Raw genomic sequence first — 12,500 nt, forward strand, 5'->3', positions numbered from 1 at the left:
CCTTGTTGGTAAAGGAAGTAGGTTTTGCTTTTGAAGGTAGGTATTTCTGGAAGCAAGGAAAAGAAAGAAGGAAGTTGACTCGTACCAAGCAAAGCAGCTACTCTACTTGCAGTCCTGAGCTCAACGCCTACTCATACCCTTCAATAGAACTGTTCACAAGTTCCCTTGTTCTATAGTTCACTCGAGGGTGGTGTGCTTTTTGCCTCACTTCAATCGCCTAAGGGCTTATTTTATTGAGGAGTGATGTCTCCCGACTTGTGTGTCGTGCCAGGCCTCTTCCTTCACCGCAGGGGGGAGAAGTCTTTGATAAGTAAAGCTAAACAGAAAGAAAAGTCCACCATGATTCCTCAAGCTAGACAGAAAGAGAAGGAATAGGTCTTACTGGTCCCGGTACAAGAGATGGGAATTCCGTGCTATTGGAACGACTAGTAGAATGAAACAGAACTAGTAGTTCTCTAAACCTTGTGAAACTATGAGAGTAACGTATGTATTCAGCCCTAGTAGTCTGTATCGATGAATAGAATGACTTTTGCTAGTGAGTGTTACAAGCTAGTAGTAGTTGTACAGTACTAGTGAATGGAACGATACGCAGGTGTTGATTCCTTTATTGTTCTCTATTACCTAGCCATACACACTCCTTTCTCCTATTACTCGCTAAACACACTCCTTTCTTTCCTATGCAAGTATCATTCCAGATGCATGGATTAGCATACGTATAAAAAATCTCTTACTTAAATACTGAGATTGCCCTTCTTCGTATATCGATTTGGGAAGTGTTCCAGAACAAAATGAATACTCCTGCTGCTAGTAGGTGGAAAACAGGGTCAATTGTGGTTATGTTGATCCATCTGCTTCAAAGCTTCGGGTGCTTTTGCTAATGAATCTTTTCCTTGTTCGTTCTGATACGACCCATGCCATGGATATGATCAATGTAAAGATTTTATTTTTTTTATAGTTGTATACCACATCATTAGATGAACGATATGAGGCAGTTGCCAATTGCACTCTTGTTGCTTGTAAAAGTGCATTCAAATCGAGAGTTTTCACGATTGGGACATAGCCGAGATACGCTAAGGTTGAGGCAAGGCGGAACCTCCTCTACTAAAATACGAATACGAATATTTCCTTTGCGGAGGATATTCACTGCTACGGAACTACAGCATAGATCTATTATAAAAAGAAAGAACTTCAAACTCTTCCACTTACTCCTGTTTGGTTTGCTTCTGTTTTCAGTTGAACATTCTTCTTTTCTTTGATTTCCAATCAACGAGTACGGGAGACAATGGCTCTTCTTTGCTTTGGCAAAAAGAGAAGGAGCTCTTCTTGCCCATATGGGAGTGGAAGCTTCAGTGTAAGCATTTCCTCACACTTGTCTTCGTAGGCCACTTTATGTTGAGCAGGAGGCGCTCGCTGTTCTCGTTGAAGCTGTTTATACAGGTTTTGGTGGCAATCCGAGTGAGATTGAACCTGCTTCTTCGACTCAAGAACACTTTCTTCTTTTCAATAGGTAAAAGCACACCACCTTCTCATGACAATCATAGTGCTTCGGTTTCTGTCTGTCTAAAGGTGTTCCCAGGGGGTAGCTGCTTTTGCATAGAATGGATTTTGGGCCTTGCCCGCTTGCACAAGGAAAAGAAGAAGCGAAATCCATTTCCGTAAGGTGTGACGCTGTTCCGTTGTTCGAAAGGAAAGGTAGGGATAGACAGGTAAAGGAAGCCGAGTACTTGACAACCCAACCCTAGTGTTAGTAGTAAGAGTTTGAGAATCATAGCCTGGGTACTCTTTTGACTCATCGGTCTCTCCCTGCTTGACCTATACTCCCGGAACTTTCTGGCCAGGCCTTCCTATATGCTTCTCTCCCTTAAGAGCGGAAATCGTTGAGTTAAGCCTGCGGCCTTAGGATCTAGTGCACCGAATACTTTGCCAATCCTACACTTATAATATCGGATCGGAAAGGTAGTTATTCCCGGAAACTGTAGGAAAAGAGCCTCACTCCTAGCCTCTAGACTGAAACTGAACCTGAAAGGCTTGAGAGCAAAGGGTGCGGTCGCATAATCCAATCCTGCTAATAGAAAGGCACGGACTCGAAGGTAGTTGTGCCAGGAGAGGATTGAGAAGAGTGTCATACTCAAGAAGTAAGCCATCAAATCCTTTCTGATGACAGATGGATTATCTATAGACTAAAGACGGATTTTCTATCGACTTTCGAACTTATCGAGACCTTCTATTTCATTGAACTACTAAATACCGGCGCATAGATCTTCTAGTAGATATAATATAAGAAGGAAGGTTCTTTCTAACGATTGGAGGACCGGGCATTTTGTCATTCAAAGATATGGTAACCGAACACTGTTGTTAGAAAAACCTTGCGTCATCCTTCGGTAGAGCAAAGCAAGGACACAGGGCACAAAGCATTTCCCGACCACGGATAGGTACCATGTGTTACCATTCATTTGTCACTTATTTGATTCTATCTCAGAGGAAGAGTGTTCGTTCGGGCTAACGAAAGATCTCAGAGGGACTCTTACTTCTACAAGAGCTTTTACACAAGTTATCGACATATAGGAATTCGACTACCTCATCACTGTGTGAAGGAAAAGGTTCAGGAAGCTTGTGATGCTCGGGATGGACTGACTCCATATGCGCGAAAGAACTGAGATCTTCAACGAAAGCCCCCCAATTTCATCGACCCTTACTTAATGACTGGTGATGGCGATTTATGCTTTTATTGCCTCGAAGACTTATCATTCTTACTTAAGCTTAAGATCGAGACAGAATAGTTGGGCACTGGCATTCTCACAGGCTATTGTAAGAGGAGAGAATCGCACCTTTGATTTGATAAAAACTTTCTTTACAAGTAAAAACACCCTCCAAGGATGAACGATTTATTTGCATGAGACTGTTGGCACTACTACTTGTACTTGATTTGATTTTCTTGAACGAACAGCCGAGTAAAGAGTAACATGGCCTATGAAAGCTTGCTTTAAGTAGGCTACTATTCATTCTCTTTTATGCTACGCTACGCCCTAGTTATCATTTTTTATGAATTCATTCCAATATCGATGAATGCGGTCCATAGGGCAGTGAGCGGGATAAAATGAAACAATGGAAGAAAGAAGAGGCGCACAGCGGGAAAGTATCCCAAGTGGATTGACTACTCCTGTTTTATAGCTTAGGGAAAAAGATCACTTACTCTCTTCGGTCCTCCTCTGAGATTCTTTTTAGACTTTTGATGTCGTCTATTTGCCCAATTCAGACTTGGTAGTTCCACGTATACACACGAAGTGGCTCCCTTATCTGGAATTCCTTCTTTTCGTAAGCTTTGTGGATGAGGGGCGGAGCGAGGAAGGGATATTGGATTTGAAAGCCCTTGGCCCAGACGTATTGAAGCTAGCCTATAAAAATAAAGATTATAGGGACTTACACTGATCGATCCTCTTTGAAAGGAACATGCCTAGACTAGCACTTCTACTTATGTATGAAGGTGGATCTGACTCCATTCTTTTGATTCCCCTCCTCTAACCTCTCCTCTTTAAAGATAAAGCGAAAAGCTATTATATTAGGAGGCTTGGGTCAAAGAGCTACTACTTGACAAAAGAGCTACTTCAACAACTACTTATTCGGTCTGCTTTCGGTTTAAAGTTCTTTAGTTAGAACTTTTTGGGCACGCACAAAGATCACGTGAACTCAATGGTGTGCGTAGGGTAACTAAAGAAGCACTAAAAGAAGGCAAGAGCATGCCTCACTCACTGAGCACAATGCCCTACCTACCATCTCGATTCTCAACGAATTGGATGCTCACCACATATTTAGTATATGGGTGTATGCTCGCGAAACCTACTTCACTCCCACCCACCTCTGATTGCATTAGCCTGCTGATTGATCCCGGCAAGGAAGGCAAAGGATAATTTCAATATTATTTCTTTGGATTTACTTTTTATGAAAGCGATGATTCCATCTAATTTTCATTCTCCCTTCCTTTTTTTTCAGACTTAGACTAGAAGCTAGCGCTTTTTGGCATCACTTAAATAAAATATCCGACATCATCTTTTGGACAAGATCCTCTTCGTTCTTCTTCCGGGTTAAAGGGCGAAAGAAAAAGGGCAAAGGAAAAGGCCACCTCATCAATATCAGGATACTCTGAGGGTTGCAAGTTTTGATGCACCCGAGCCAAATCTGACTTTTTTGAGTAAAGCCTTATGATGTTTTCAATTTATTAAGGGAAGGGGCTTCTTTGCAAAGAAAAGGGATAGCGCTAGGAATATCAATAGCGTACGGATAGCATTATTCCATTCCATTGCTATTTTCCTTCGTTTCGTAAAGTATCGTAAAGTAAAGTAAACTCAGGGTTTCCCGTACTCGGATGGTTGCTTCTACGTCAATTCATGGAAAGCTGCCACCATGGGGCGAATCAAACACATACCCTTGCTTTTCATTACGATCTATATTGATTAGAAGTTGCAGTGAAGGTGGCTGTAACGGTCGCCTCTAGTCCGTACTACTGCTTCATCCCTCGCTCGCAAATATGAGGTGGGCAGTCTCGATAGAACAGTTTTCTAGCTAGGAGAATGCGCAGTAGGGCCTATGGATTGGTCTTCGTTCGTATTGCTCTCTCGTTTCTAGTAAAGTAAAAGTAAAAGTAAGTAGTATTGGAAACTCTAGATCGTGCAGAAGCTAAGTGGACCAGACGACTTCACAATCTCGAACGGTAGCATCCAAATACCTGACTGTCTACTTCGTCCATTGCAATATCCGGGTAAAAGAAAGAGCAACTCCGAGTTGAGACTCGTGATTCATAACCGAGAAATACTACTTGAAAACGTGAACCAGTTGGTTAGGCACACATGAAAAAGGTTCCGTGGGTTTATGCGGATAGGGTGTAAGCGAGGCCCAGAGGAGGCTAGTAATAAGTATTTTACTATGCCCGGCTCCGGACTAGTTCGTTGAATAGACCTATGGTTCTAAGGAATGTGTTTTCTGGTCTGGGTAAGTTTTCTGTCTTCGTATAACCTTTAAAGGACAGGTTCTTAGGTTTAGCATTCTTTCTTGCCTTGGCTCTAACCTTTAGGGTTCTCTTTTCTGTCTTCATAGGTTTCCCTTGCTTGAGAGGTAGTATTCATTACCTTGGTGGAAGCCGTTTCTTGGTAAGGGTTCTCTCTTTACTGATAGGCTTTTCTTTCCTATTTCTTTATTCCACCCTGACACACCCATTATTGGCTTCCTTCCCTGGAGACCGCTCGGGCGAAGGCAGAGCATGGAATGCAATAAAGATTCACGCTTTCTGACACAGAATCCGGTTAGGGACATAGGTTATGGATAGTCTTTTCCAATGCGAAAAAATAAAACGACATCGTGTCTATTTTTCTTGGCTAAAGGAAAGGGGTATCGAGATGTGCTAGTCTAGTATACTGAATCATCCTTCTGTTTCTTACAGCCGAAGATTGGGAATCAGGATCTCTTTCCGTGGTTCTGACGGTTTATGTTTCCATTCCTGCTTCTTCCTGTTATTTGATATGGTTTGATACGGTTTCCGGGTCTATGGTTTCCAGTTACAAGACAAGCAAGCAAGGTTAAGGTTTCTCTTTATGTAGGCGTATACTAGAACCTGAAAAGAAAAGAGAAGAGAATAGTTTCTTACTTCCTTTGATTGGCAATCCAGATATCTTAGCTTGTTTCTAACGGTTCATTCATACCTTTTTCTTGTTGCATTTGATTCCATTCCTTGGTTCAAATCCGGATCTCTAGCCTTGGTACTAGTAAGGGTAATGGTTCTTCCTGTTTGGGTTTTTGAGAAGTTTGTTAGGTATCCTGGTAACCTATATGTGTTCGAAGAATTCCTTTGTATACTATTCCGTTGTAAATACACGATCTTTACTACGTACGTTGTCCATTGGTTGACATCTTTCCTCGGCTCGGATAGCCAAGCTCAGCTCACACCAGCGAGCTAAAGAAAGGACAAGATTCCTGCTTCTGCCTCACTTCCCCCATAAGTTCGGGTATCTCTTTGACTAGGGTTTTAATTAAACTCGAGTGGAGGCTTTTCAACCCGCTTGGTGGGGCTCCCCTTAGGAAACCCAAAGCTCTTCTCCTTACCAGATGTTGGAAGAACCAAAAATTTATCTTATCCTCTTTCGGGTCAGCCTGTAAGGCGTAGAATAAGTAGAGCCTGATGCGCTCCCTTACCCTTAGTAATCGAAGCGCCGTTGGTCAGATTGAATTCCAGCCCTTCTTTCTGTAACCGACCCAGAGCTACTGTGAGCCGGTTTCCCCAACGTCGAAGGGGAATTCCAATGTTCAATTGCCCCTTTTCTTCGTTCAAAGCAACAAGTAGACCCAGCACTTGGAGCAGGAGTCTGCTTAGTGGCGCTCCTCCCCCGTCCCTGGACGTAAATTCCAGTCTGAACCCACTAAAGGTATGAACCAGGGTTTCTCTGAGCAGTTTCACCACCTCTAAGATCTCCCCGAATCCTAACCCCACCAGTGGCACCCCAGTCAGAAACTGATAACACGCATGGCACGCCGAGAACCCCTCTGATAAGACTGCAATCCCTAATAGCGAAGATACGCCATACCTTGGAAAGAAGGCACCGCGTAATACTAAAATAAAAAGGCAGCCACAAAGTTCCATGCATAACAGTCTTAAATGCCAAGCTTTAATCTCATCTTTGACACTCCAGAGAAATCACAGTCGGACGGTGCAAGCAAAGATGCGGGCGCAGATGGTGATGATCAAGTCCAATTCATTGGGTCTCGACGTGCATCACCCACCACTGTAACAAGCCTAGAGGAGGGGGTTTCACTTTGCTGACGGGAGGGCTAGTTATGTTCTCACCGAGCCACCTTACCCGGTAGTATTCAAACGGAGAACAGGAGAATAGAGCCACAAGATGAGCATTTTCGTTGATCTGGATGCCAGAGGACACAATCAAGGGTAATTAAACAATGTGCTTATGAAGCGAGGAATGAGGTTAGCTGTGAGGTCTCTCAGTACCTAGATTCGTGGGTGGAGCCGTAGCCGTAGAAGAGATTCTTTTTTTTTTCTTTGCGCGAGGAAGCGGAAAAGACAAAACCCTCTCTTGGAGAAAGCCAGTCCGGTTGGTAATTCCACTATAACTTGATAACTTTATGGAATAAATACCTCCCTGTGGAGCCCCTGTTGATGGATTCTGGCAAGCAAAAAGAAGACCTAAACCCGACTCTAAAAGCTTCAGTTGCCTCCCTCTCTCCGCCAATGGCTAGGTTAGCTATCTCTCTCTCTCGCTACGCCCCTGACCCTTATAAGAAATGACACATGCCATCCCGATTTGAAACATATAAGAGTCGTGGCATTCTCCGCATTACCTTGCCCTATCTTCACGCACTCAAGGATGAATCTGTGAGAGTATACTTTATACCCAAAATCTGGAATCTAATCTTTAATGACGTGAATATGTGCTAGTATACTTTTTATCTGGAATCTATTCTTTCATGACGTGAATATGTTTGGTGTTAGTGGACTGACAGAGTGAGCAGTAAAGGTAGAAAAAAAAAGATCCATCTGCGAGTGGTTCGGCTTTTTCCTTAAGCAAGGACGGAGCCGTCGAGTGAGGATTGGCTGAGCGTGCTTTCGCTGCTCGTGGTGGAGTACTCTTTTCATTATTCGCTCTATTATTGCCTCAGGATGTGATCGGGATTAAGCCGCGTGTCGATACCCGGGGGCCTTATCAAGGGATTCATTCTTTTTTGCACTAATGGAGGGCTCTCTTATGTTCTACACAAATGAGTAACGTATAACGTGTAGAATCTACGTTACTCACTTGCTCGCATTCATTATCTCTTTCTAGCGCGAAAGCTAAAGCGCATCCGTTTTCTTACTCTGAACAGGCAGGATTTCTTGATAGCTATCAAGCCGTTGCGGCGCATCCTCTTGCTGGGTGCCGGGCAAATTATCTATGTTACAGTCTATTAAAAAAAGGACTTCTAATAAGAAATTCTTCCGCTAAAGAATAGGCTCGCCTATAAATAGAAGCTTCGGCGCACTCTCCATTTTGCGGGACAAGTGCCGAGTCAAAGCGATGGATATCGCAGCAAGACTCGCCATAATACCTCAGGAACAGCAGGCTCTAGAAAACGATAAGCTTGCATTACTGCAAAGAAAGTTTAGATTTCCTTCAGGACCCCCTGTTTCTCTATTCCGTCGATCCACAACTTTGGATGCCCAATGCACAACTTTGGATACACAATCATACACAGGATGTTCGGAGGCAAATCCGCATTCTTGAAATGCGGAAGAGGGCGCTGCTGGAAGAACAGCAATCGCTCATCGTGAAGGCTGCCCTCCGCGGTGACCGTAGATCCTGAAAAATAGAAAAAAGTAGTTACTCGTCTATCTCAACGTAAATGAACGAAGTCACTTAAGTCTTCCTACTACTGCTCCTTCTTACTTATTTTCGTTTTTTCAGGATCTAAAGAAGAAGAGGTTTTCTTAGCGGGCGTGAATCCGGTAGCTTCTACTTCTGTTCTGTTGTCTCACTTATGAGGAGCTGGTACTTCCTGATCAAGAGTGTAGTGAGCATAAGTATTGTATTGTTCAGTATTTTCTTTTCAGGTGTGGTGTGTAGAGATATTGCCTTTATGAATAATACTTATGTATTGCCTCTTCTTCTTGTTTATGAATAATACTTATGTATTGCCTCTTCTTCTTGTTGTAGAAGAATACTGATGTATTGCAAAGACCTGTTGTTGTTTTATTTCTTTATTTCTTCCTTTTCTCGAATAGTAGTTGTTAGCTTTGTCTCTAGCATGTTGGTTTGCTTCTAGCATTTAGTAGAATAAGTTGCATTAGCAAGTTCATCATTTAATAGAAGATCAAGAAAATGAAAGATCAATGAGATACCTGTCCGGATAGTTGGGAGAGTGAGCTCTGCCCTTAAGACAATCAGAGACTGAGTGATGCCGCGGAGAATAGAGATATGTCAGTTGGGTAGAGAAGGATTCAGAGGTATAGTAAAGTAGCCAAGCAAGCTATCGTGAGCAGGAATCAATCCTGAAAGAGAGATGAGAGTAAGCATCCCGCAGTCCACCGTGCTTGGAACTGAGTCCCGCCGAAAGAGGTTATTCTTTTTGGCTTGAACTGCTTTGAACTAGCGGTTTTATTTCTATTCACGAGAGTACTTCGCCTGTGCTGCTTCCCGTAAGCGAAAGTCACTCTCGCTTAACGATATGAGTTCTTTCTTTTCTGTAGTCAACACAAGAGTAGTAGGCTTTCTTTCTTTTCATAGTAGAGGAGAGGAAAGTAGGTAACTTAGGTCTGGTATATACGCATCCTGCTAAGCAAGCAGGTAAGGAGGTAAAGTAGCTTATAATATCTCTCTATGAGTTCTTTCTTCTTCTATATCTGTTGTTGAAGCGACGCTAGTCGTTTTTGCTGCCGGACTAAGATCTACTATCGTATGTTTTGAGTTTGGAAATGCAACGTCAAGAAAGATGGTACTAGTCTGAGCTACCTGCTATAGGGTTTGAAAAACGGATAGGTATCAAAGTGGAACTATGAGATAGATGACTTTCTTTAGTAATGTCTATGCTTAGGAACTAGGGAAGCATATTGGAGTTTAAACTGAGATAGGGCTGGACAGTGGGGATAAATTCGAATATGAAGAAATGGCAATAGAGGTATAAAAAACCACCTATATATGAGAAGAGTAGTAGGGCAAGGAGTATAGAGATGAGTTTCTTATGAAGGAATTTTAAGTGAGAAAATAAAATCTATTTTTCTACGTTGAATTGCTATTGTAAGGTCTTGCTTCTTTTGTCTTGTATTGTAGTAAATTCACTCATTTAAGTTAAGTCAATTCCCCGGCAGGTAAGAGTAGGAAAAGAAGAAAGTATTCCCTAAGTTGGAGAATCTAGTAATGAACTGATCGACTATGCCAAAATTACCCACTATATATTTACAAGCAAGCCAGGTCGCCCAGGAAAGAGCTCTAAGGAAGGAATACTCCGCTCGGATTCAGAAAGAAAAGACCATTATGAAAGTCAAAAAGAGTATATTCTATAAAATCTATTAGAAAATGCAAGGTACTATTCTTTCAGTCAGTATGGGGCCTCGAAACTCCAATCTTTCTCACGAAGTTTATATGTAAAACTAGTAGTTGGAAATGAGGCTAACACACTCCGCTAAGTAGTGAGTGCTCTTCTGTGAAAATGCACCAGAGTCAAACTCTGCCCGTGCTGCTAATAAATACTCGTTCGTGTGGAGGTAATTCCCTAACCAACCGAGGCCCTAACCCACCAATAAAAGGAAATTGATAAGTCCAATGAACCCGGTCTATATATATTATTAAATGGGCGGTTCTTAGGTCAAGCTTATTTGAGATGAGACCCGAACCAATACCACCCCGATACTGATATCACGATACGTATTTTCTGAACAGGCACTAGGGAGGTCTTGCCAAAACGCTTTCCAACCAACTAGTCGATACCAGGGTGTTAACCTCTGCTCTTGTTGATTGCCATTTATCCTTATCCTATCATCCTTCCGTCCATTAAGGGCATCACGAACTCCATTCTTTCTGTTCTTGAGGTGCCGGTTGCCGTTTCTGGTTCAAGGAAAGGGGAAGTGTTCAGTTGATAAAAGGGGGGTTTCACTCATCGGCGTAATTCCCTTGCATTGGTGTGTGAGAATTGGTGCCTAAGGCTAGCTTGATGCATTATGGAAGATCGGGTTGGGGCGTACCCCCGGTGGAGCATGTAGGTAGTGAACGAGGATTTCCTTCCGTTAAGCTATGACTACTGAGCAAGCTGATCAAGAGTTCTTTACGGCGCAGATGTGTGTTAGGTTTCCTAAAGGTTCTCATTGATAGTGGGGCATCTCTAGGAGGGAGGCTTATTTCTATTCTCAACAAATGGATATCCATTCTATCTAGCCGAGGGAAACAGCCTTCCTGAAGGTAGCAAGTTTCTTTCCTTCCGGCCAAGGAGAAAGAGCAAAGTTTCCACCTCATCCGACTCAGAGCTCTCAGTGACTTCCCCCATAGCAACGGGAGATTATCACCCCATAACCCTAAAGGAAAAGGAAAGAGTAGTCGTTTTAAAAATAGTAAGTAAGATGCCGGGATAAGAACTGTGTGATTTCAGCCTTAGAAAATATCTGTCAAATGGGTCAAATGTAGAATTAGATGTGTAAGCAAAGCTCTGATTCAGAAAGGAAAGGTATGTGGGTAGACATTGAGTTAGAGATTGAATGAAGGGGCACACTAGATAAAACCAAGGACAAGTAGCTAGTTGACTAACGCTTTCGAGCACGTACGCTGGCGCTCTTTGATAGAGCATTATCTACAACCCTGAAGCGAACTATTCAAAATCAATCTAGCAGTCTCTTCCAGCAATGAATTGTAGCAGGGCTTGGTCTCGAAAGGTATAGATACCACCAGAAGCTTGGAAAGAAGAAGGAATGTCGACCTACCGCGTAGTGGGCTTTTCACCTTGCTTTTCTGTCAAATTCACAGACGCTATAGCTGTGTAAAAACAGTACTCGATTTCTCACTAGAAAAAACAACTGTCTTTATTGTTGTGTGCATATTAGTCACTGATTATAGCTTTGAATAGGACAAACTACTTTAGTAACTCTTGACTATTGCTTGAAACAAGCGTTGAAGCAATGGAAAGAAGCGAACGGGTAAGCGATTGGGTTAGAATGCAGCAAGTGTCCAAAAATAAGATATGCCCGGTGAAAATTATAAACAAGGCTGAGGAAGGATTTCGTACTGCCACAATGCTCTTGATAGAAGGAAGCATGAATACCGAAGGCCTACCTAGTTGAAATAGGAACAGCTATAGCAACAGCACTCTTCCTATGCAGCATATCATTCTATTGAAGTATTACACTACATCTGGAACAAAATAATTAATAAATTATGCTTGCATGTTTGTTTCATGACATCTCCTGACAAGTACCAATTTGACCACCTTGGTCATCGGGTAATTATCATCTTATCACACAATTACTATTTTATTGAATAGGAAATCAAATGAACTGAGGAATCATATCATCTAAACTGCAAATACAAACTACAAGTAGGCAGACACCATCACAATTCAACCGCATTTATTTTATATGAGCATTTTACAATAACAGATCACTCATACGTTGAGATATCAATTAAGCTACTGGTTCTCTTATATTAGCTTGTTTTCCAGCATAGTGTAACTTGAATTCTGAGACTTATAGCCAATCATAGCGATACACTTATCCACCTAGCAATTTATTAAGGCTTTATCAAGCAAGTAATGAAAGCTATATACATTGGTTTCACAGCAGGATGAAAATGGAAAACCATGCAAGGCAAATAAAGGTACGGGGCAAGTCCAGCAAGCAACTAGAAACGAACTGAAATGAATGAAACTAACGAAGGAAACACTACATACGCTAGAGCATGCAAAATACATGGAGCCATGGAGATTGCGTCTCACCTCGATGAAGTTGGAGCAGAGCCGTCCGCCGACTCCGCGACCGATAGAAT

General features: G+C 42.3%; 2 protein-coding genes and 2 pseudogenes across 2 annotated transcripts; all 4 read right to left on the minus strand.

The window, feature by feature from the left end:
• Positions 1-1,844: 1,844 nt before the first annotated feature.
• orf99-g (hypothetical protein) lies at positions 1,845-2,144 on the minus strand. Its single transcript has one exon. The coding sequence runs from the start codon at positions 2,142-2,144 to the stop codon at positions 1,845-1,847; it is 300 nt and encodes a 99-aa protein (YP_588400.1).
• Positions 2,145-6,136: 3,992 nt separating this feature from the next.
• Positions 6,137-6,628, minus strand: orf163 (hypothetical protein). The gene has a single exon. It carries the CDS (start codon positions 6,626-6,628, stop codon positions 6,137-6,139), a length of 492 nt encoding a protein of 163 aa, YP_588401.1.
• Positions 6,629-12,406: 5,778 nt separating this feature from the next.
• Positions 12,407-12,500, minus strand: part of orf261 — a 785-nt pseudogene continuing 691 nt past the window's right edge.
• orf137-b overlaps positions 12,407-12,500 on the minus strand; it is a 414-nt pseudogene continuing 320 nt past the window's right edge.

The sequence above is a fragment of the mitochondrial genome of Zea mays (genome assembly GCF_902167145.1).
Source record: "Zea mays subsp. mays mitochondrion, complete genome".
NCBI lineage: Eukaryota > Viridiplantae > Streptophyta > Magnoliopsida > Poales > Poaceae > Zea > Zea mays.